This window comes from Vigna umbellata, chromosome 1 (assembly GCF_029865625.1).
Source record: "Vigna umbellata cultivar VRB3 chromosome 1, Vumbellata_1.0, whole genome shotgun sequence".
Lineage (NCBI taxonomy): Eukaryota > Viridiplantae > Streptophyta > Magnoliopsida > Fabales > Fabaceae > Vigna > Vigna umbellata.
Window position 1 is genome coordinate 72,286,691 of NC_142165.1, and position 26,571 is coordinate 72,313,261.

Below are 26,571 nucleotides of genomic sequence, written 5' to 3' on the forward strand. Positions count from 1 at the left end.
TGCCGTTGAGCGGTGACTTCGGCTTCTCCTTTTTGCACTTTTTGTTGTCTTTTCTGATTTCAACTCTCTCCTTCTTCACTTCTTTCACCAAATTCACCTTAAAACCTGCACAAAAACACTGAAATCAAGCATAAACCTGTCCAGCTCTCTTATTTCTGAAACTATCAATAAAAGGCATGATTTCAAGCTAGTTTTTAAGTGTAAAGGTTGCTTTTAGTATGAATTTTAAGCATGAAAATAACAGTTTTTCAACTGTTATCAGCACCATATAGATAGTGCCTCCAAATCTTCAAGGCAAACACAATCACTGTCAACTTCAAGTCACGAGTAGGATAATTCTTTTCATGAACCTTAAGTTGCCTTGAAGCATAATCAACCACCTTCTTTTCCTGCATCAACACACAACTCAGTCCCTAGTAAAGGCATCATAGTAAACCTCAAAAGGTCTACCTATGTCAAGGATCACCGACACCAGAGTACTCGTCAACCTCTGCTTTAGCTCTTGAAAGCTAGACTCGACTAGCCCAACTAAACTAGCAGCTGAGAAGAGAACCCCATATACTCACGAGAAGGAGGTCTAGAGTAAAGTGTCCTCATAGCACTAAAACTGCTCCTATACCTAGATGGTCCACCAACCCTCAAAGAAATAAGGATATTAACTAGACATAACTATGAGTACATAACATAAGCATAGTACACTCATAACTTACAAGATTCTTAAGGAAAGAACTGCTCTGATACAAAAAATGTAACATCCCAAAATATAGCATCAAACTATATATATAATAATCATCACATGTTTAATATAAAAGATCAGTTAGATGAAGGACCATAAAGTATAATTTACAGTCATCCAAAATAACCATAAATTTAAAACTTTATATACAATATAGTTGTATCAAAACTATACACAGGATTGGTGATCTCAACCACAAAATAAAACATAAACTAAACAGATGAAGCTACTACTACTACAATGGAGCATTAGAAACATCTTCACCAAGGGCCTGCTCAATTGAAATATCATCACCCTCTACTCACATCTATCAGATGATCATAGCCTAACCAACCAAGGAAACATAACAACAAACACAAACAAAAGGGTAAGCTAGATTCAAAGACAATTCATATAAATCTAACACATTTCATACAAGAATCAATCATAATATAATTAAAAATCAAAACATCTTAATCATACAATGACCTAGACTGGATTGTTCAGAACTAGAATGAATGTTGAGCTATGGTGAGTTATGCACTTGTGGTGGCCACAACTGCATTGCAAAGCCCTTGCCAATTGGGTTTCACTCTACCATACATCACAAGGTTAGTTTGTATCGCGTCATAGGCCATACTAGAAGCAGCTAGACTAAGACCTCTTATTGCTCTCACGACATGCGTCCAACTTCTCTATGTGAGAATGTATGACCATTAGAGTATTAGGAAAACCCCAAATACTGAGCTACTTGCATTCATTCTAACACACTTGAACCATACCAAGAAGTTCCACCTTGGAACCAACCTTCCAAATCTTGAAATCATTTGAAACCATATACATATGTCCATACACTTTCACATTTGAATACCAACATATATCATCACTGATCATGCATCAGAGTAACATAAATAACCCATTAAATTATCATAAAACATTTAAAACATAAGTATAGAACCAATCAGGGTGGCGCTTAGGCATCCAGAAGCTGGTGCTCAGCGTTGGCGCCCTAGCTTCTGTTTTCTGGCGCTTAGCGTTGGCACCCATGGAATGGTGGCGCTCAACGCCGTGTTTGGGCGCTCAGGCGCTATCAGCGCAACTTTGCACTTTTTGGATCACCACACTTACTTACCCCCACAACTTTGAATGGTTCCTAGGACCTTTAAAACATTCAAAAACCGCTGGAATCACCACTCTAACTCAAATTGACCCCTTGAAACCAAAATCACTTCTCTAAGGTATCCAAACTCAATTCTACACCTCTTAACTTCCATATAAGTTTCCAAACTGCATAACCAAGTTCAAACACGCCATATAGCACACTACAACACCGCAAATTACTCACAACTTGCCCATTTCAAGTTTTCACCATGTAAAACCCCAAATTTGAACTAAAAGCGCCTAACAACTCACCCTAAGATGACCCTAACCATTATAAACCAGATTTTTCTCATTTAACATCTTAAACAAGTCTTAATAGGTCTAATAACATACGTCTAACCTCCCGAAACAATTTATACTCATTGCTTCAAAATCTCACCACTCAAAACCCCCTTTTTACACTAAAAACACTTCAAAACTTCCACTATGAACTACCTTTTATTTACATTTCAGATTTCAATAACAAAATACTTCTAACAAGTCTTAAATTACCTCATGATAACACCTAGACAATAGTTTTATCATATCAACCCCAAATTCTGAAACTCACCTATCAAAACCCCCTTTCTAGTCTTAAAACCTCAAGTAAAAATGAGTATTCTTCAATTCAACACTTTGCCTTTCATTTCAAACCATTATACATCTTCATCAAAGATAATCAAAACAATAGCAACATGTTAATTACTCTATACCAAACATTCAACATTCATAAAATCAATTATCATCATAAAAAGACAAATTGTATTAACATCAACTTAGATATTTTCACTCAAATTAATTGATCATTCAAATAAACAATCATTTTCACATCACAAACATAATCTAACAAGGTCTAGCTTCCCTTACCTCACAAGAAACTGTCTGACTCTAAAAACGTACTGCCGATTGCTTGAAACGCAAGGGATTTTTAGATGAACCTACGAAACACCAAATTGGAAGCGAACAAAGTCCTTAAGACTTTAGATTAACCAAGAACGAGTAGAAGAAGCAAGATCACACATGTAACGATACTTGATTCTTATAAAACACAGGTTAGGAACAAAAGAGGAAAAAAGAGTTGAAACTTTAGTTGCTCTATGATAGAAATTGATTGGCTAGATGTGAAGATAACTCAGCTGTGATCTCCTAGGAACTTCTTGATCATCAAACAAATGATCAAGGGATGATAAATCTTAGAGAGATGTGAGAGGAAACAAAGAGAAAGAGTTTTAAAGAGATAACCGGTGTTTTAAGTAATGAAACGAGTTTAGAAAATTCTATTTATATTTTTCAATTATTATAAAATAAAATAATCGATCTCATTATTTTAAAACATGTACCAACTTTAATACTCTATTTTATAGTTTATTACATTTATCACCAAACAAACATTTTAGTATCAATATATCACTCTTTCATAAGAAAATAAAAGAAAAGAAGCATAAACTCAACATATTAATTGGGTGACCAACGCTAAAACACTGGCGCTTAACGCTTAAACTCACCACTTAACTCCCTAAAATCAGAGAGCTCACCGATTTCGTGGCCCTCAGCGCCAAAAGTGACACTCAACATTCTAGAGCCTAGAGGCTCTCGGGTTTGACAACACCGAGCATCACACCAAATTCCCGTCTACAAATCATCCATTAACCAAAACCAATACATGTTATCAATTACTCATCAAATTAAACATCAAATTCACTACATTTCAACCATTAATACAAACTAAAAGATCTCTAGATAAAAAATAAAAAATAATAGTTAGTTTCCTTTACGTAGTAAAAAAGCTTATACAACTCTAAAAAGTAACTACCCTTGACTTAGCTAAAACCACTTTATCTATACCTACAAACCATAGAATTATGATCAGGGTAGATCTTTAAGGCCATTGATCGACAAAGAACTAGAAAAAGAGATTGAGTGGCACATGCGTTCAATCTATTTGCATGTGTGTTAAATTAAAAATCAAAAGAGAAAAATGAGTAGAAATTGACTTACTCTGTATGAAAAATTGATTAGATAAAGGAGAATAGCTCATTACAGTGATCGTCTAGGTACCTCTAATTGTCAAAGAGATGACTCAAGAGTTAGAAATCTTAGAGAAAATGGAGAGAAAACTCAGAGAATGAGTTTTAGAAGAATGATAAATATTTTAGATAATGAAACGTGTTTGTAAAATTCTATTTATATTATTTAATTATTTTATATTTAAATAATTGATCTTATTATTTTAAAACACCTATAAACTCTTATACTTTATTTTATATGTTCTTATATATATTTTTTTAGTTAAAGAAACAAACATTTATATAATTATTAATATCAAATTAAATATTTTCTCAATTCTTCTATACTCGTTATTATTATTATTATTCTTTGAAACCAGTGAACTAAGTAATTAAAAAACTAATTTTCCTTATATCTTATCATAATGACTCTTCTTATGTTAAAAGAAATAAAATTTATTATTATTATTTTTAGATTTCATTCATTAAATTAAATTTTTATTTTATTTTGTATATTTTTTATATTTTTATTACATTAAAATAGTAAAATTTTATGAAGAAAATAATTTTAAGAGAATAATAATTATTTTTAAACAAGTAAGCTATGTTAATATTTTGTGATATAGAAATTGTATAACTATTTTTTTATTAGAATAATTATTGGTTTTTATTACATAATAGAATTATTTAATTAAAAAGTAACAATATAAAAATTAGTTTAATAGATACATTATCAAAGTGAAGAACGTATAAAATAATTTGCCAGACAGACGGGAGGCAAAAGAGAGGAAGAGCTAACCCACAAGTGGTGGCGCGCCACTCACTGCCACCAATTCCATCTTCTATTTCCGCCCTGAACAATTTACAAGTAAGGTAACAGTTAACAAACAGTTTCACTCACTCTCCTCAAATGCATGGAGGAGGAACGACAACAACCGCAGGTTCCTCTTTCCATTGACTGGGACCAACAATTTCAACACGACTCGCCGCCGCCGGAGGTCGTCATCGTGCCGTCCTCCTCCATGGCCTCTGATCAGGACGACCTCAGCGCTCTTCCTGATCACAAACTGAAGGAGTCGATTCAGAGCATGAAGAGAACACTCGACGTTACTGGCAAGAATTTGCCCGACAATGGCGCCAAGCTTCGCGCTACCATCGACCGCTACCAGAAGGAACTTAGTCGCCGGGAATTGATGCGTCTTCGCCAGGTTCTGCTTTCTCGGTTTTTGTCATGTGGTGTTTGATTGAACTATTTATTTTCTAGGGTTTTTCCAATAATTTGTTTGTCTAATTTGTGTTATTTGTTTTTTTTTTCGTTGCGTTTAGTTTGATTACTTATGTTTTGTCTGTTTTTTGGTTTTCCTTTGTAGAACAGGAAGTTGATGGGGACCAGAAGCCGCAGCCCGAACAAACTACAAGCTCAAGTGCTGCTACCAAGGGTAGGTTTTTTCCCCCTTTTGTATTGCGATTTCTGCGATGATTTAACGCTGGAGTATGTAGGATTGTATTTTTTTACATGGCAATGGTAGTTAAATGGAACGCATAATATGGTTGAAACTTGAAAGTCAAGCTTGGTGTTGGTGGGGAATCTAATGATATTTTCTGACAACTCCAACAAAGTGACTGTTGAGACTGATGTATATGTGTATTTTAGTGCAATGATCTTCTGGTATGCAATGGCAATGGCGTAGTATTTGGGTCCTGCTATTATTGATTCTATGGTAAAAAGATGGGAAAAATATCTTGTTTTAAGTCTACCAAGTGTCATTTTTGTTCATTCTTGGAAAAAGAAGAAATTGTTGTCCTTATGAGATTACAAATATCAACATTGGAACCCTGATGTTTTGGCATTTATACCTGTAATGGTTTTTAATTGTGCTATAGTGGGATTGCGTCGCAGATATGCTTTTGGGCAATTTGGAATTCAAATGGCGTTTTGGTTTTGAGTAGTAGAGAAAGTACGGTATCCGGTGGCTGGAGCAGTTGCAACTCTGTCTAGCAGCAAAAGCTCTAGTTCAGCTGGGTAGTTGTGATATCAAGGTAGGGCTTTTTAGGGAGTAATTTTGTGAATTTTCCATGGCCCCATATTTTTTAGTCAAGTAGAGGTTTCAAATGAAACCATACTTTTCCCGCACTTGTCCGCATTCTGTCATAAACACTCATCCTTCTTGGGTAACTCTTTAGCCATCCTTGACTTCCATGGCATTCTAGCTCTATTTTGAATGTCTGTTCTCAATAGTTTCCATCCATTGCTGACCTGTGTAACCACATTTAGGCATTCCTTGTTCGTATTCTCTAGCGTCTCTTACACTGTGCTTTAACTTGTATCTAAACTTGAGTCCAATGTAAGTAAAATAGTGGAAGGAGCTCATTAAAATCATGTAAGACAGCATGAAGCTGTCTAAGATAAGCAAACAAGACCATCAAGATGTCGTGGAGCAAGAAGCATTAAGAGATCTTGGCACACAACATACAAACGTTGTGTGGTGCCATTGGTATAAAGGACACAAACCTCAATCCAAATTGATGCACGTCTCGTGGGGACAAAAATTAGGTTTGAGTGAGGTGTGAATAGTGGATTTAATAATACTATGGAGTTGAACATCGATCTTTATCCATTGTTCTCAATTTTCTGTTGGAACGGATTCAACAGTTGTATTGAGATGTGATTTGTCATCAAACCCACTTAACCATAACCCGGTTTTGGAAGCCCAAGTGGGATAGTTAGACTTGTCCATCTTCTCAATACTAACAATATGATTAGAAAAGATGGGAGAATATGTTCTAGAGGTTGATGTGATATTGGGAGACATTTTTTTTCTACAAAGCTGAAAATAATAATAGTAAACAGCATGAGAACTTAATGTCTATATAAGGACTTGTGAAGTTGATGGTCATAAGACTTTCTGAGTAACAGAACTTGGAGGATGCTCCATGTAAACTTCTTTATTAAGATTGAAGTGCAAGAAATGATTTTTAATATTCAATTGGTAGAGATTAATGGCGAATGACAACCATGGAGAATAGTATGATAAAAACAATTTTACCGACTAGAAAGAAAATATCAATATAGTCTTGCCCATACATATGGGTGTAACCTTTTGCCACTGGATAACCGTGAAATGATCACTGTTTCCCTTACTACCAACTTTAGGGGTGTAAAATTAATCACGCCCAAAAGCAAACATGCCTTGGGAAAGAAGAGCCAAATCCCATCTGCCACTACTTTGGGGTGCCCATGTCTTGTTAATCATTGTTTACTTCCATTTTGGATGAGATATGCTTCACTTGAAGAGTTAGGGGTAGACATAGAAGACTAAGAAGAGGGGAGAGTATGATAATGCAAAGAAGAAAGGCAATGATAGCTAAGACTAACATAGTGAGGAAGTGCGTTGCAAGTGGAACAAATATCTTTTCGTGGAGCCATGCACGCATCAATGTTTGGTGGTAGGCTTAGATTTAGTAAAGAAGATGGAAATGGTGACGTGTATGGAATGACCTTTGCTATGTTTTCACAAATTGTCATAGAGGATGGTGTAATATTACTAACAGGTTGTTGCTGATGTTGATATGTTTGAAGGGGTCTCATAATTGGGGGCTTCATTGGGGGAACACCATGGTGAACCTCAAACTCATCATGAGAAACAAAAGAAAGTGAGGGCAAGAGTGGGGTACTAACTCCACATGTCAAAGAAGAGTGAGAAGACTCGTAATAAGGGTAGCATATATTAATTGAAATGAAATACCTTTTGAAGGGTAGGAGAGAAACACTAATAACCTTTATATGATCATATATCTTAAGAAGGTATATTTGATAGATCACATTGAAGTTTTGTCAAGGCCTAGATTCAGATTATGAACAAAGCAAGTGGAGTCAAAGACATGAGGAGGAAGTGTATGAAGAGGTGAATAAGGAAATGGGACATAATGAGGAACTTGTCATTTAGGACAAAGAATGACATGTGATTGATGAGGTAGAAGACTGAAAGTACAATGTTTCCCAAACAATAGGTGGTAGCATAATCGTGGATGGGAAGAGTCAAAATGGTTTCGAGAGATGCCTATTTCCCCCCCTTAATCAGCCCCTTTTTGTTGAGGTGTGTGGGCATAAGATATTTGATGAATGCCCTTTGGCACTGTAAATTGTTGAGGTAAAATTCATGTGCATTATCATTTTGATGAAAGCATTGGTATACCACATACAGGTAAAGCTAATGGGGTAAATAATTCAAGTTATTACATTACATGGTGGTTGCGAGTGGTATAAACTTATTTATATTAGCCATTCACAAATATAGGATATCTAAGTCAAAAGATTATATGCCTATAAGCCACTATTGTTTCCATAAATATAGAATTAATGATTTTGAACAATTAAAATACCTGACTTTTATATTCTAAGAAATGATTGTTTTTGTAGGTGTGTCTAATGACTTGAGAGAAGAGACTTTGTCATCTCAAGTTCAACCGCTATCCATTTTTACATCTTACTTTGTTAAAAAAATGGAAAATAGTGTAAGGTCCTTTGCATAATTTGTAAATACTCAATTTTTTTCCTTCTAACTCACCTGAGATTACATTACCTGACTTTAATTTGTTAAGCAGACTAGTTGTACAGCTTCCGATGCATTTAAAAAAGAGATATCACATTTCAAACTTTGTGAGAACCAGAAAATGCAAGAAAATGCAGCTTCTGATGCATTTGGAAAAGAGACGTCACATTTCAATCATTCTGACAACCGGAAAATACCAGACCGTGGAACCTCTAGAAGAAGAAAGAGACATCGTTCATCATCAAGACAATTGCCGTTTCAGTGTCCTAGTAAACTTTCTAAACATGATACTTTTAGTGATGATAAAACTTGTAGAGCAGCTTCCACTTTTTCTCTGCGGAATATTGGGAGAAATCTGTCAAGATGCTACCCAAAAGTGTAAGTAAAAACATCTTGTGGTTTTTCATTCCAGTGCTTTTTGGAATGGTAACATTAATTGTTTTGCCATCGTTATTTTTCTTGAAATGTATTTTTTGTGGTTCATAAAACTTATGTTGTGCATTTTAGACTGTATGCCTATTAGATATATGCCTTGGGGTGTATCCATTGGTTTATGAGGTTGTGTATGCTTTTAAATTTGGTTTGGTATCTATGGATATTTGAGGATGCACAATAAAGGCTAGTCCATTTCATCCATATGCACAAATGGTATTTTTCATTCTCTCCATGTGATTCCAATGAATTTTCAATGGTACTTTGATCAGGGATTTGAATTTTAATCCTTTATTTGTTATAAATTCTTAGGGGCTGAGAGGAATTCTGCCATGCTATTCCAAGTATTCCATAGTGTTGAAGTGTCACTTTGGATAGCTAGAGGATGATTTATTAATATCTATCTGAGCTATTTTTATGTCACAGGAACGGATTAGTGTAACTTATGATCTTTCATACTTAAATTAGTGCATTTATGATATTTACTACAAAATATGAATGTTAACTGCGCTGTGTATTGCAATTATGTTTCACTCCTGTTGTGTACAAAGTTTTTGTTCAAAGGTCATCACATCGTCATCATTTACTACAGAAAATTATTCATATGATTTCCTCTTCCGCACCCTTTTCTATTTATGTTGAAGATGATGGTGATATGGCTTGTTAGTTTTGGCTCTAGCTAGGTTTTCTGAATGAATTCATAATGTTGGATCCTTATTTACTCGTTACCCACATGCTAGGAAGGACGTTTCTCAGGCAATTCAATTAGATGGCTCAAGGTCCAAGAAGGTGTGTCTATTTTTTCTTATATATCCATTCAAATTATAGTTAGCTCAGTACACGTGGCTGTTGTAGTTGTTGGTTACAAAAAGTTCTAAATCCCAATTTAATCAGTAGTTTGTTGATGATTTGACACGTCTTTAGCTTTACCAGTATTTACATTTTTTAAACAGGGTCAGCCCATTGTTCTTGATGTTGATGACGATGACGATGAGGCTCATATTGTGGAGAAAACTGAAAACCAATTTCCTGAATAGTAAGTGAATATAGTTTGCTTTAATTTTTTGTTTATTTGTTTCATCTTCTGCCAAATTCCCATAAAATTCTTTGTATTATTTGATTCCTGTCCATTTCTTTTCAGCCTGAAAGACGCTAAGATCTATTTTCCATCAAGGTACTTCTAAAGAATAATACAATAAAATGGTCATTCAACTATAATTTTTTCTTATTTGCTTTGCATGACCTGTCGAATTTTCTTGTGATGGTTCAGAGATGATCCAGAGTGTGTAGAAATTTGTTACAAAGACACAGATTGCCTTGCCCCTGAAGGCTATTTAACATCAACAATAATGAACTTCTACATTCAGTAAGTCTAGTTGTTAGCCTTCTCTAGTTTCTCATTTGCTTGTCCTTCTAAAAGAGTTTCATTTTGTGATGAAGAGATAGCTGCATAATCGTGTTATCTTCTTTCTTTTATTACCCTGAACTCTTTGTATTTAATTTTAAATTGATGGAAAAAAACATAAATCAATGCATGCTTGATTGATAGAGCATTGAAGAAGAGGATTGAACATTTTTGGTTCTTAAATAAATTATAGGGGATTGTCTATGCTTATTTTTAAATTTCTGCTCGAGTTATTTAGTCTCTTCATGTTTTGTTGAATATAGTAAAAACTATGAATGAGATTAATCTCTCTTGTATTGAATATACACATATAATAAAAGAAATACGGGCTAAGCCCAAAGTATAAATAAAAAATAATAACAAACTAACTAAAGATAAAAGATAAATATAAAATAAAGATAATATATCTAACACTCCCCCTCAAGCTAGTGCATACAAATTGTATGTACCAAATTTGTTACTAATATAATCCATGAAGACTTAGTGAAAATATCTCCTTTTGCACTCGAGTGACATCAAATTGCTAATGATTTGTAAGATAAATCTGGGAGGTTGCTCCATGTAAATCTCTTTTTGCAAATCGCTGTTGAGGAATGCATTGTTGACATCCTGGATAAAGAGGTCATTGTTGGGGAGCCACCACAACTATAAATAAACTAACAAAAGCCATCTTTTCCATGGGAGAAAAAACATATATGGACGGGTCAAATGTAATGGTGATAAAAAGGAGGTTAGAAGAGACGACAATGGAAGAAGCCATGGATGAACAAGAGAGAGAAACCATAAAAATCCAAGATTCACCAATCAAGGCACCTGATAAAGGAAAAAAAGAAACCTTGATGCTTTGAATAGTTGCCCGAGAGGAGATGGGACGTGCGATAATGCATGATGAACCTGAAAGAGGAAAACGACGCTCTGAATTGCTACTAGCTAGCCACCATGCACGACGGAAAAGAGAGCAAATCCACAGAGCGCATAGGAGCTTCGATGAAGGCATCGTTGATGGCATGGTGGTCGCTTGGCCAAGACAATCAAAAGCCGAAACTAGAACTTCGGTAATGACAGTGATAGACGGTGGCGCCGTTGGTAGCAGTAGATGGTGCCGCTTCCAGTAGCAGCGGGTGTAGTGACAACAAATTTTTTTTTTTCCTCAAAAGAACCAAGCTTTGATACCATGTAAAATGTAGTAAAATCTATGTATGAGATTAATCTCCCGTGTGTTGAATATTCACACAGGGTCCTCTATTTATAATAGAAGAAATATGGGCTAAGCCCAAAATACAAATAAGAAATAATAACAAACTAACTAAAGATAAAAGATAAATATAAAATAAAGATAATATATCTAACAATTTTAATTTTGACAAACGCTTACTGAGAACCTCTAATGAGATAAGAAACTTCACATTGCTCATTTATTGATTAAATTGGTCCTTTGATGATTAATGACACAAGTTTTGTCCTTCAAAGACCAATGTGACGAGATTTCAAGGCCCATTTGAATGATGAAAACATCAAATTACCCATTTCATAGATTTTAAGGCCCATTTGAATACTCTTAAATTTCAATTGTGTGTAAATACAACACACACATACATATACATATGCATATGCATATACATACACACACACACACATATATATATATATATGTATATATGTATGTATATATGTATGTATGTATATATGTATGTATGTATATTTGTTGTTGTTAGTAGGATGTTAAGTGCATTACTAGAAGTTGTTAGAAGATTGTAGAGATCTATTTGTAATTATTACTTTAGGGTTAGAGTTTTCTATATATATAGAGGTTGATGTACTATTTCATATTAATCAATTAAATAAGAATCTTCATTCTTTCAGATTAATCCTTTCAAGTTGGAATTAGAGCTCCCGATCTTGGGAGCCCTGCATCTGCTAATGTGATGTATGTCAAATTGCAAGGCACCATCGTGCCCATATCCTTCTAGTAATACAAAGAGTGTTCGTCCTTTTTATTTGGTTCATTCTTTCATTTGGGGCCTACATCAAACTCTAGTATTTGGTGCTAAATAGTTTGTTACTTTTATTGATGATTGTACCCTTGTTATATGAATTTTTCTCATGAAAGAAAAATCTAAGTGTTACCTTATTTGTTAGATTCTTCCGTATGCTAAAAACACAATCAAACTCTAGTGTATTTGGTGGTAAATAGTTTGTTATATTTATTGATGATTGTACTCGTACGAAAGAAAAATCTGAAGTGTTACCTTATTTGTTAGATTCTTTCGAATGCTAAAAACACAATTTGGAAAGAATGTTTGGATTTTGATAATGGAAGGGAATGTAAATCATGCCATGTCTAAATTCCTTTCCGAGAATGGTGTTGTTTATGAATTCATATATGTGGACACACCACAACAAAGTGACATTCTGAAAGAAAAAATAGGCATCTTTTTGAAGTGACAAGGGCACTTCTTTTCCAAATCTGTGTCCCTAAATCTAATTGGGGAGAGGCTATCCTCACTGTTGCCTATCTTATTAAATGACTACCCTCTTGGGTTCTAGATGGCTTAAGTCCCATTGAGTCTGTGTCCTCCTTCTTTCCATCTATTCCCTTTCTCTCTAGTTTTCATAGTCGAGTGTTTGAGTGTATGTACTTGTCCATATCCATAGTCAATAGATTCTGAAGTTGTTAAATGCATATTCATTGGTTATGCATATAATAAAAAGGGATATTGTTGTTACCATTCTCTAAGTCGAAAGTTTTTTTACTTCCGTGGATGTTATTTTTGATGAAACTAAATCCTTTCACATGTGTCCTCAGCTTCAAGGGGAGATTTCTTTTGAAGCTAAGTATTTTGAATCTTTTGCTGTTTTAAATTGTTATATTTTTAGCTTTTTTTAAAATCTGTCATCTTCAATTATGTTCTCCAATTCTGTTTTACAATTTTCTTTATGCAGTTTTTTGCATATGTTATTTTGTCTGCCATACATTGGTTATATGCCCCCAACAACACCATCCTCCATATTTATACGGTGGAATTTTGGGCTGTCTGCCAACTCGCCATAGTCCAACATCCACCATCCACCATCCACCATCGATCGCACTTCACCCTTCCCATAATGCATGAAGAAATGAAATGAAGTGGATGGAAATAGGTTAGAAAAATAGAGCAGAGAGAAATAAATAGGAAATAGGGTGGAATTGAGTTATTTGATTCAAGAGAAATTGGAAAAAAAAACTATTGTAAGGTTGTTGCGTGATATCGGAGAGGAGAAAAATTAGATTATGTATAAAAATTCCATTTTACCCCTTACACGCACACAAGTAATGGACAAGCCATTTAATTGATTATGCAATGATGACATTGCATATCAATGGGCAACAGAGTGTATTTAATATATTACTATTCTCATATAATTGATTACATACATTTCCTGGATGACAATTGCGTATCTAGGGACATCACCTGTCTTGATAAGCACCGTACTCTTCTTCCTTATCATTTCAGAAATATAGCCAAGCCAAGGCAAAGCCAAAAGAGTCATTATCTATTACTTAAAACTTTAGTGTTGATGTTTTGACCATCCAGCAAAGCAGAATGGAGCAGCCAATTGAAAAAGTAAGGGTAGTTTAGGAAAGTGAAGACATGTTGCCAACTTCTGGGTTTTTTCTCCGCACTTTAACAAGCAAATAACACAGTGGGGCCCTCCAACTACCAAACAAAGTTTATCCGCATCCTATTTCCGCTCTCCACTCAATTTTTAGCCTATTTGTATGCAACTAATTAAACGCAGTGACAGTGAGAGGAAACTGTTCAGGAGTTTTTATTGTAAAGTTTGCTAATTTGTTCCGTTGTTTAATGAACCTAAAGCCAAGCTAGAGGTTGGTTGTTTAGTATACCTTAAGGAATAAAGTATTCGTAAGCTTTAAATGCCAAGTTTGTAAACTTGTGAATTCCTCGTCTGTTTAATTAAGCTTAAAGCAAAGCTTGAGGCTGGTTGTTTAGTAATACCAATGAGTTTGACTAAACATTTATCTACAGATTGAAGATTGAATATTTAGGAATAGATTAAGTCATTACTACTCTGTGTTATTACCTATTAAACTGACTGTTTATGTTATGATTGCTTTTTTTTCTCTATTTAGGTTTAATTATGGTGAACACATGAGTTATGTACTGCAGCGCAATAATAGTCCTTGGGACACATTTTCTCTGTTTAGTTTCTGAATTCTCTACTTATGGCATTTTCAATTGGATATAGATATTTGCAGCAGCAAGTATTGTTGACAACTGACTACCATTTTTTCAATACATATTTCTACAAGAAGCTCAAAGAAGCCGTTTCATACAAGGTGATTAATTATCTTTTAATTCATTGCTGTATCTGCATGAACAGATTATTTTTCTTCAGGAAGTAGACTCTTAAGCATTATTATATAATGCATAATTGATTTCAAAACATTGCAAAATGTTTGCTGCATGACTAGTTTAAGTATCGGTTAATCAGATCTTGGTATTTTTGGTTGAGTTATTAAATTTCGGTTTTTCTTGATAGTTTTGAATGTATAAATCTGGGATTTAGCTAATGTCAGCAATGCATAAAATGTGAGTTGCTGACCCGATAACCTTCAACAACAAAACTAGTGACTTATACATTTTGTAGTTTTCTTGAAACTTACTTCATGTTGCTTTTTTGTGCCATAGGCAAGATTGGTTCTTTGTCAAGTTGTGGAATGCATGTAGCCTTGACTTGACTTGTAAACTTACAAGAGTTTGGCTCGTACAGAAATATCATAATCATAGTATTTGAACATCAATATAGTGCCAGAACTATAGTTAAAATCTAAATTTTACACATAAAATCGTAAGATCTTACAATTTTGCATAGTATTTCCGATTCAAATCTTCGAATCATGTGGATGGTCGTTTTTGTGTTGTCTGCTCCACCAACCGTTTACCTCTTTGGGTGTATGAACTCAGTTCAAGTAAAACCTAAAGCTAATTAAAAGTTAATGCAATTAAAAATTCACCTTGTTATGTGTGTTGTTAGCTGGCACCACTGCCCATTAAAAACTAATGCAATTAAAATTCACATTTTCTTTTGCAGCCGTAGCACTGGTTCACTTTCTTGGTGAATGGGGGTTTTAATTAAAACAAAATCCGAACCCAATTAAAAATTAAGGGTGTTTTGAGTTGCGGTGTTCACCTTCTTGACTTAATGGGTTTCAATTGAAATAAAAGCCAATTAAGGCACTTGTAAATTACAAACATCTCTCTTTATCACGTAACTTGCATTGGGTGCAAGTGCATTTCTCTACCGAAATACAATTAAATGTATACTTAATAAATTTAGATTTGGCAGTGTTCACCTAGCATGTATCTCTTCCCCTTACAAAATTCAAAGTAAAATCTACAATGTGTGTCATGATTTACAATTTTGTAAACCCTTCTGAATGCTAACCATACTTGATTTTAACTACCTTGGTACTATAAAATAATGAATATATGTGATTGTTATCGTCTAATTGATACCTTTTTCACATACACCATATGGGAGGTTTCCAAACCCAACATATTGTTCAAATTGCTCAATATATTCCCCTATAGGTCCAATTTGACGCAAGCCAAGCAAAACTTCAAATGGGTTCTGCAACCTTGTTGGCTGAAATCTTCTAACTATCGTATCTTTGAAGGCTTCCCATGTTGGATGCGGATGGCAGGTTTCCCACCATTGAAACCAATTCAAAGCTTTCCCCTCCAATGCTGCCATAACAACCTTCATTCGCTCCTCCTCACTAACCCCTTTCAAACAGAAATACTGCTCTAATCTATTGGTCCACCCATAAGCCTCGTCCCCTGCAAACACAGGAATGTCCAACTTCCTCCATGTGGCAGAAATCCCAACAAAACTTCCTTCTTCATTACCCCATTATCCTCATGGCTATCCATGGCAACAAAATCTTGGGCCTCTTGATGCTTACTAGAGGATGCCAGGCATTCAACCACCCCTGTCAGTCCTTGAAACATCTCTTCTAACCACTAGATGCGACAATTATTCTCGTGTTCTTGTTCGTGGACGATCTTCTCCAACCCATCCCATCTTGCCTCCATTAACCTTCAGTATGCCCCCACTTCACCAAGAATGAGGCTTTGAATACCAAATGGTAGGTATTACAGACCTATACGAAACAACCTTAAAACATACACTAAGTTTCTTCCAAATGGAGAAATTGAAACAAACATACAACTTCTGGTTATTCGAGAGAACAAGACTCTCCACTTCCCTAGATTTACAGAACTTCCAAAAAACTAGATAAAAATTGCTAAAAAACTGCCCATGCAGACTTTATAAAAGTTTGAAAAACCTAAACTACCCCTTGAACCTATCAGATCTACATGATAGTCATTGGAAAGTTGTAATGCAAATCCTTCTATGCACAGAAAGCACACCATGTTGTAAACTAATATATGAATATGAAGGTAATTCCAAATCATTGGTTACTTTGGTGTGAATTGGACAAGATGACAGATGTCCAACTTTGGATATTGTGTTCTTATTGGAGGAAACTTGATCTCTTGGAGGAGTAAATAGATACACTTAAGATTGAAAAGAAATAATTCTTGAGGGCTTAATTGATCCCTCTCACAATCTTCTATTTATAAGAATAAATTGATACACAAATACATGATAAATAGGGTAACCCTAGACACAATATAATCATGATAAATAGGGTAATCCTAGACACAATATAATCATGATAAATAGGGTAACCCTTGACACACTATAATGATGATAAAATAGGATAAATATCCTAACACTCCACCTCAAGCTGGAGCATACAAATTGTATGTACCAAGCTTGGAACAAATAAACTCAATCCGAGGACCCCTTAATGACTTAGTCAATACATCTGCGAGTTGATCGTTTGACCCAATAAACTCAGTACATATTTCTTTGGTCAACAACTTTTCACGAATTCTATATGTTTAGTCCTCTCGTGAAACACTGGATTTGATGCAATGTGGAGAGCAGCTTGATTGTCGCAATACATCTTCATAGTATGGATGTCACAAAATTTAAGCTCTTGAAGGAATTGTTTCACCCATATAAGTTCACATGTTAATGATGTCATTGCCCTATACTCGGCTTCCGCGGTTGATCGAGCTACTACATTCTATTTCTTACTTTTCCATGAAATAATGTTTCCTCCCAGAAAAACACAATATCCTGTTGTAGACCGTCCATCAATAGGTGAACCTGCCCAATCTGCATCACAATACCCAGAGACATGAATGCTTCCTTTATCTTCATATAACAATCCTTGCCCGGGAGCCTTCTTTACATACCTTAGAATGCGAATGAGAGCATTCCAATGGTCAACACATGGAGCCTGCATGAACTGACTAACCACTCCAACTGCAAAGGATAGATCTGGCCTTGTAATAGTGAGATAAATCAGTTTGCCAACCAGCCTCCTATACCTCTCTGGATCGGAGAATAATTCACCTTCTTCTGTCCTTAATTTCTGGCGACGGTGGCCGGCGGTTGACGGTGGCCGGCGGCGGGCAGCGGCGGGCGACGAAGAACTATGGCGCCGGACAGATATATATTACGAGACAGAAACCAGAGCGGGATCGACCCGCTCTGATACCAACTTAAGATTGAAAAGAAATAATTCTTGAGGGCTTAATTGATCCCTCTCACAATCTTCTATTTATAAGAATAAATTGATACACAAATACATGATAAATAGGGTAACCCTAGACACAATATAATCATGATAAATAGGGTAATCCTAGACACAATATAATCATGATAAATAGGGTAACCCTTGACACACTATAATGATGATAAAATAGGATAAATATCCTAACAGATACTAAATTCGTATACATGATGTCAAATCCACTCTTCTATTAGCAACCCAAACACATAAAGATTGTTTGTCACTTTATGAGAGAGAAAGTGCTCTTGAGAGATATCATCACTAACATTATTAGCTTCGATGACCATCACAATCTTGTTCCCTAAATCCATCAAGGGCTCTCTTATTGACAACATATGTAACAAGGTTGGCTCTTATGACATATATTATCCACATCATGAGGTGGAGTTTTAAAGATATGGTTTGATTAGTGTTAGAATATTTATCCTATTTATCATCATATTGTGTCAAGGGTTACCCTATTTATCATGATTATATTGTGTCTAGGATTACCCTATTTATCATGATTAGATTGTCTAGGGTTACCCTAATTATCATGTAATTTTGTATCAATTTATTTTTATAAATAGAAGATTAAGAGAGGGATCAATTAAGTCCTCGAGAATTATTTTACAGCTTCAATCTCAAGTTGGTATCAGAGCAGGTTGTTTAAGTCTCTTCTTACTCTGTCTTTTCTGTTGTCGGTGGCTCGTGGCCGCCGCTATAGCGGCCTTAAAAATTTCATCTTTTCTGAAATACCTCAATGAGCAGTCCCACTCTAGTTTCTATCTAGTCCCAAACCCTAATTGCTATCCGCAACTGTCTGACATCGTTTGCCATTGTCCGGTACCGTTTGCCACTGTCTGGCACCGTTTGCCACTGTCCACCATCGTCTGACACTGTTTTGCCACTGTGAGGAGTTGTCCATTGAAGTTTGTCATCATCAACCTTTGTTCCCTGCCATTCTGACACTGTCCGCCGCTAGCCACCGCCATAGTTTAGTCCGACGACCAATGGATCTAGACCGTCTCCTTGAGCAACGGCCAACCCCGCCGATGTCGAGGTCTAGTTCTCATCCATGCGCTGCCACACGCTCCACATCTGTCCGATGTCCGCCTCTGCCGCTGTCGCATTTTCTCTGGTAAAGTTAGGGGTTTTGTGTGCCTCGAGGAGCGCGACCCATCTCTGGTGGTTGTTGCCTCATTCTCCTCCACATGTGTCGTCACCCACAACTTCTCTCCGATTAGATTCCGACGTGTGTTTGTCACACGCCACCATCCCGGTGTCGGAATCACATTGCGCCATTGCCGTTCGTCTTGTCGGACCTCCTTCTCTCTGTTCTGAACCTCTAGGTGTGCCAGCCACAGATTCCACCCATCAATCTCGTGTTTCCACTGTGCCACATTGGCGAGGGAGTAGTGGCAGCAACCAAGCAAGCCGTGTTGCTATTGTTCGTGCCTCTTCTGAAGGGCTTTATGCATCACCAATGGTTTCTAGTGGTGTTTTGGTTTTTGCCATTACCACGTTCTTTCTTCTCTTTTCTTATGTGCCACAATTATTAAAAGAAAAAAACGTGCCTCTGCTTCAGCATTGTTTCTTGATTATTTTTGTTCGATTTGTTCTAGCTCTTTGTTGATGGTAACTAGCCCGCTCTAATGACCTTAGTCTCCTTCAATGATGTGTGTTTAGCATTGTATGTTGTAGTAGCTGTGATGCTCTTGTTGGGTGTCATTTATTTACAAGTCTCCAAGGACAGTCGGTGGTTAATATCAAGGAATTTCAACATCAAAGTCATGGGTTGAAGGTTGCTCGAGGAGTCTATTTCTAGCGAGATTCAAAATCTTAGTCAACAATTTCACCAGCCCTTTGTTAGATCTGTTTTTGGGTCCTTTGATGAATAAAGGAGACCATTATGTTCTTCCACCTTCACGATTTGTCATCGACGCGTCATCATTTCCGCCGTTTGTCATGAGGGGGACTATGTTTCCAGCCACTGCACTTTTGTCCTTTCAGCAACTGCAGGCCCCATCACCCTATTAGTTAGTGATGACAGTCCTTGTAATTTTGTCGCTTTCAGCCACCGCAGACCCCATCCTTACTTGATGGCAATCCTGTCCTTGCAGTTTGTCATTGTCGTCATTTTACTTGAAGTTTCATGGTGCTAGTTGAAGTTTCGCAGTTGTCCACCACGGGTCCAATCCATAAGCTGCTGTTAGTTCCATAAGCTGTTGTTAATTGTTCGTCGACTCCTAACCTCAAGCCTATGTATGTTTATAGATTTTGGAGTGAGCTTTTGATTAGCAACGACCTAATTACGACCTAATTGGTGGTAATCACACTTTATCTTAAGTTGTTCAACATTAGAGTTAATTGTCCTGCCAACTGACCGATAGGTCGAACTCTACAATTGTTCGATCTTGATGGTAATTCGTTCAGGCGTCTGACTACTAGTTGACTGTTCGGTCTGCGGCTAACTAGACAGTCATACGGTATAGTAGTTAGTCCTCATTATAGTTATTAATTAATTAATTGATTTTGTTCCCTATAATTGTATCTTTTTATTATAAATAAGAGTACTTGTGTGTACATGACAAAGTTGCAACAATCCTTTCTATAAATAGAAAATGGATGGAGCTGTGAGATTGAAATTGTTTTTTATAACACTTTATTCCTTAAAGGAAAAATTATCTCTGTTCCCTTGACTAATTTGAGGATTTTTATATTTATCCCTACTAGCGGGACTTTGGATGTTGATAATTTGGTCCCTGAACTTTTAAATATTTTTTCATTGTGGTCATATAGCATATTTGCATCTGGATTCCGTACTTCCATTAAGAACATGCATCTCATTGAAAATGTTCACGGACCAAGTCAGTAGTTTAATTAATTATTGGTCCTTTAACTTTTCAATTTTTTTTAACAAGGTTCCGATACATAATAGAATCCTAATGGAAATGGGCCAGGGACCGAATTGAAATTTATTTTTAAGTTTATGGATCTAATTACAAACATCTAAAGTATAAGACTTATTTTTATAAAAAAGTCCTCAAATAATTCAGAAGCCGGCAAACTTAACTAATTTAAATGTAAAATAATGAAGGTTTGAATAGACAAGAGAGTAGAGTCTTTTGGGTCAGAAAATAATGAGAATTTGTAAGTTTGATTCTCTATTTGTTGCAAAGATGCTTTTAATTAACTTCTATCTTTACATTCCTTAAATTCCTTTCAATTTGTACTTTTTTCTATACATGTTCTAATTTATTATTTATTGTTAAATATCTAGCAAAGTGATAGAGATGTGATCTTTGCAAAGTTCAGAAGATGGTGGAAGGGTGTAAATATTTTTCAGAAGGCGTATGTTTTGATTCCGATACACGAGGAGTAAGTTTTCTTCATTATCATTGAACTTTTGTTTGTAAATGATGATCTTGTGAATGTTTATAAGTTCTTTTTGTACTTTTATAAGTTTCGTAAAGGCCTTATTTTATATTTTTACTTTTACTAAAATTTGATAAAAAAAACATTGGGTTCCATTAAATTAAATAATGAATTTATTTGATTATAAGTGGTGGGCATGTTAGTGGTGGAAACCATAAGTGAAACATCATATACTTAGTGTATTTATATTCTTACTGTTATGTATTTGCTAGCTAGTTAAAGTGTCCATCCATTTATTTTGGTGTACTTGTGGCATTTTCCTTGTTCCCTAAACATTTGGGGCTGGTGATGCAAATCTTTGGACTGGGTTATGACTTATAATATCTGAAGATATTCATTTATAATTTAAAATGTCACTTGAAATAAAATGTGTAAATGATTTTGTAGTAGAGATTGGATACTTGTTAAGATTGATAAATATACAAACTTTATGGCCAATGGGAAGTAACTAGAGTGCTACTTCCTATGCTTGTGAATTCTCTATTCTAAGTGCATAAATTACATAATACATGAATCTGAACCAATTCATGCTCGTATTTCGAACACTCTCCCTACAAAGTTGGTCGTATAAACTAAATTTTCCAACCTTCAAACAAATATATTGAATTTCGAGAGACTATGTAATGGTTTGATAGTTGATCATTGGAACCAATAGATTCAGTGTTCACTTCCTTCAATAGAACTTTCTCTTGAACAAAAATGACAGCCAATTTCAATATATTCAGTTCTTTCATGAACCACTGAATTGAAAGGCTTGTGAAGGGCTGATGATCACAAGATAATATCATCCGGTGTCACCAAACTTCGAGCTTGAAGTTGTTTTAGTGCAAATCAGTTCGTAAATAATGTTGGCTACGATTGTTGGCTTCCTGATTTAATTCTAACTACCCTCCACGAAGGAGGAGCTTAGTGGATCCTATATATAATTGTTTTATTGCTGTAATGTGAAGTAGGTGAAATGTAAAGCTCTTTTCCAAATTTGTATTAGAGTGCTTGATCTTGGAGGCTCTGCTTCCTCATTTGTGCCCAAGACTGCAACACTCTGATCCTTTCAATAGTAGTATAGACACTGCATCTCCTTGTTTGCAGTGGAATACCCATAATTGGAATTGACCTTTATTTGACTTTGAGCACCCCTGACAGAGTTGCCACCACCAGACTACCCAATTCCCAGGAACCTGTGAGCCAGAAAGACCTCCTGCATTGCACTCTCAGGGTCCTTCTCTGATGTTTGTCATTTACAGATCATCATCTTGACCATTGTTTTCAGTGCTTGTGGGAAGTTTCAGTCTCATGGTTATGCTATTATTGTGGTTAGTCAATTTATGTATGATTCACATATTTAGAGGCAGTAAACAAAATTCTTCAATATTTGAAGGGATGTTCTTGGAGGTATAGACAAATGCGTCATTCAGAATCAATTGCAGACAGTAGGTCCTCCTCAGGATACTGAATGATTTTGGAAGGAAATTTTGGTGATATGGCGGAATAAGATGCAAACTAAAAATAGCATAGGGAGTTTTTTTCTTTAAAATGCACAATGACTGGAAAGTAATGCCAAGATGGAAAGAGGAGGGAGGAGGAAGAGGGAGTCAAAGAGAACATTATGACATTGTTACTGATTTGATATAATGGTATATATAAATTGATATAATCACAAGTTGGAAACTGTAAATTAAATTGGAGTTTGCCGAAATAGGGAAAGGAACTGCAAAAGCCAATCTAAATTTGATAGCGGGCAAGGTAATAAGATATATCAGAGTTAAGTACCAAAATTATTGCTCTTCAGGAGAATGGTAACCTAAATCTCTTTCTCATTCAAATATTTTATTCTAATTTATTTTGGATTTTCTTTTTCTTGTATGTTGGTTTCCCATTTTGGATGCTCCAGCAATTTTTATGCTTGTTGGTTTTCTTTGGTATAACTTTTCTAAGCATCTCTTCTTCTGCCTTAACATTATTTTCATATGATTAACTAACACTGGCTACTGTTATATCATTTGTCTATGCTTTATTCTATTATGCCCTTCCTGCCAAAATTTTGTAGTTGACAAGAGCATATTGTCATATCTTTATCTTACCTTCTCCCTTTACTCAGTTCTCGGTTTGTTACTCATGATGTTTGATATATCCAGCCTTCACTGGAGCTTGATCATTATTTGTATCCCAGACAAAGAAGATGAATCGGGGCCAATCATACTTCATTTGGATTCTTTGGGTCTTCACTCTAGTAAATCAGTTTTTGATAATATTAAAAGGTGAGATTAAAGTATGTATTGTTGTATCTCATGTTGTGACATTAACATTTCATCGATACAAATGATAATTTGCTCAAACACACATCTTGCCACTTCCACTCTGCTATAACTTTTAAGGTGCTTGTGAAGTTGGCATGATATATATATATATATATGTATGTATTTTTTATTAAATTATGATGATGTTTTCTTGTAGTCAGCAAATATGATTATCTGATCAAGGTTTTGTAAGCTACATACATGATGTCTTATTTTAAAAAAAATCACGTGTTTTGATTAACCATTTTCATGGAAGCATTGGAATAGATATCAGTATATTATTTGCTAATGGAAATGAATGCTTTTGCAACAACCCAAATTCTATTTCAATTTCACTTCTATGCATTTGTAAACTTTTAGCTAGCAATTTGTTTTTTTCTCAACACAACTTTTATGCATCTAAATATCTTCGGACTTCAGAATCTTAACTGGAATTCTTTTGATGACTTTTTTACTTTATATTCTATATGCATTCCCAGCTGCAACGAAATGTGGTCACTTATGCTTTAGTTATGTGGCTTTGTAACGTTGTTGTAAGGACTGTTTCTGAGAAAGTGGCTGACCTAGTCACTTAGTCGGAACCTTTAAAGTGTATGATAATTTTCTCCCAGACCTAGTGACCTCAGTAAAATTGATGGTTTGAACGGTGCAAACCAATTCTGTATATGCTATAAGCATTTATCTTAATTCAAACATCAAGACTTAATAATGTGAAATTATGTATTGTAGCTATTTGATTGAAGAAAAGAACTATATGGATCGGGAAGATGTGTCTTCAAATGTTTCAATTGCAGACAGAATATGGAAGTGCCTTCCTCGTAGAATTGAATGTCAGATCATTGCGGTAAATTTGCAAGCTGTACATCTAGAGTAATGTGCTAACTTAGTGATACTATTTATGATAGTTTGAAGTTGAAGATAAGCATATCTTTCACCATTTTTTCTTGGTGAAATGAATGTTTGACGTCTAATTTAGAATAGGTGTCGGAGTTCTTGAGAGTTTTTTTCAGTGATTACATTCAAAGGAATGAGGTTCGTCTTCAGAACCTCCCAAGAAAACTATGTTTCTTATTAGGTTTAGCCTTCACGTGAAAAGAGATTGAAAATTGTTTCAAAACTTTAATTGGATGCTGCAGGTCCAGCTTAATGAAGTTAGATTCTTAAAATTGATGATGAAAAGGAAAACAGCAAAACTATTTTGCAGTTGTTTCAACAATTATAGTCATTATTTTTTTTTTGCCTGAAAATTTTCATCGTGTTGCATTTACACATTGCACCAGGTTCCCCAACAGAAGAATGAGTATGACTGTGGTCTTTTTGTATTGTACTTCATTGAGCGTTTCATGGAGGTGGCACCTGAGAGACTGAAAAAGAAAGATTTGGCAATGGTAATAGCTACGCTTCTTTACAAATATAAGTTTATTTCAAAAAATTGGTTTGCTGTTGACTTGTACTTATCAACTTACAGTTTGGAAAACGATGGTTCAAACCCGAAGAGGCTTCCAATTTGAGAGTGAAAATCCGTAAATTGCTTGTAGAAAAATTAGAGAATTCAATGAGGGATAATTGTGACCTAGAATCTTCTCCTTCATCATCTGGTGGCCCTGCAACTGAGTGTGTTGAGTCCACCAAGGATTCTATGGCGTAACATGCAATCATGAATTGCAATTCTCATTTCCTTGAACCAACAATCTGTTGATATTTTCATATTGTTGGCGCCAATGGCTTTTTTTGTTTGTACAGACATCAGCCATTGAGCTGATAATTTTTGGATAATTTCCTACGACCTGGTTACTGCAGCAGTCGTTAATACAAGAAAGGATGGCTGACCCTTTGGTATGAACAAATAACAATCAACCATTTCTTGTGGGTTAGGTCATCTTTCCAAATGTATAGCAGGAAACGGCACAAAGCTGTCTATTAGAGTTAATAGCTTTCGTATCCACCCATTTATTTATACTTAATTAATTTCATTTTATAATTTCGATGCAAGTTATCCAAGCTTTGCTTTCTAGTTTGTGAATGTGTGTGTGATTGTTCTTAATTATCCATTCTATAACATCCTCATTCATTTATCTGTGACCTAAGATTGAAAGAAAAGTCTGAAGATGTACAGTGATATGGAATTTAAAGTATTACATGTTTTAGGTAAGGGAGCCATTGTGTTGATGCAGTGGTTAATTTAGGCTTGGTAAATGAAAAACAATTTAAATGGTATATTTTTATGCTCCTAATATTAGTTTTGATTTGTTTTTATAATAGGTACTAACATCTTATATATAGGGGTATTTTGAAGCTCGTTTTGTATTGTTTTATCATGTGTTTGCACTAGTTTTCTTAGGATTTATTATTCTTTTTTATTTTATCTTTTAACAATATATTTTAAGTGATGATAAGTGATAGATGGGCTTGTGAACATAATTTAGATATTATAGTATAATGATATTTAATATGATTTTTTTTATTAAAAAAGCTACCTAACTCATTTATAGGGACGACATGGATAGAAAAATTTATGGTTTAATGTCTCAATAGGTCCCTATTTTTGTTCAGAATTTGAAATAGGTCTCTTTATTTTTTGGCGTCTCAATTGGGTCCTTATTTTTGTTAATTTGATGCAAATAAATCTTTTCCGTCAATTTCATCAAACGGCGTTAATGAATGTGTGACGTGGCCTTACACGTGTCAATACTGTCCTCAGGCCACGTCACACATTCATTAACGCCGTTTTAACAAAAATAAGGACCCAATTGAGACGCCAAAAAATAAAAGGACCTATTTCAAATTCTGAACAAAAATAGGGACTTATTGAGACATTAAACCAAAATTTATCTGTTATTAGTTGAATACTTGTGAATATTTGTAAAAGATATTTTATAAATTTTTAAAATT

General features: G+C 35.1%; 1 protein-coding gene across 3 annotated transcripts; it reads left to right on the top strand.

The window, feature by feature from the left end:
- The first annotated feature begins 4,619 nt into the window (after window positions 1-4,619).
- LOC124846414 (ubiquitin-like-specific protease 1D) lies at window positions 4,620-25,671 on the top strand. Of its 3 annotated transcripts, none has more exons than XM_047323666.2 (14): window positions 4,620-5,069; window positions 5,237-5,300; window positions 8,282-8,376; window positions 8,464-8,792; window positions 9,587-9,635; window positions 9,800-9,882; window positions 9,988-10,020; window positions 10,117-10,212; window positions 14,500-14,590; window positions 21,228-21,325; window positions 23,518-23,640; window positions 24,409-24,523; window positions 24,960-25,067; window positions 25,148-25,671. In XM_047323666.2, exons 1-14 carry the CDS (start codon window positions 4,776-4,778, stop codon window positions 25,325-25,327), a joined length of 1,758 nt encoding a protein of 585 aa, XP_047179622.1. In that variant the 5' UTR covers window positions 4,620-4,775; the 3' UTR covers window positions 25,328-25,671. The 3 variants fall into 3 exon arrangements, with proteins under 3 accessions (XP_047179622.1, XP_047179623.1, XP_087960305.1); XM_047323667.2 differs by having other exon boundaries at window positions 8,467-8,792; XM_088104179.1 differs by having other exon boundaries at window positions 25,176-25,329.
- The last annotated feature ends 900 nt before the right edge of the window (window positions 25,672-26,571 follow it).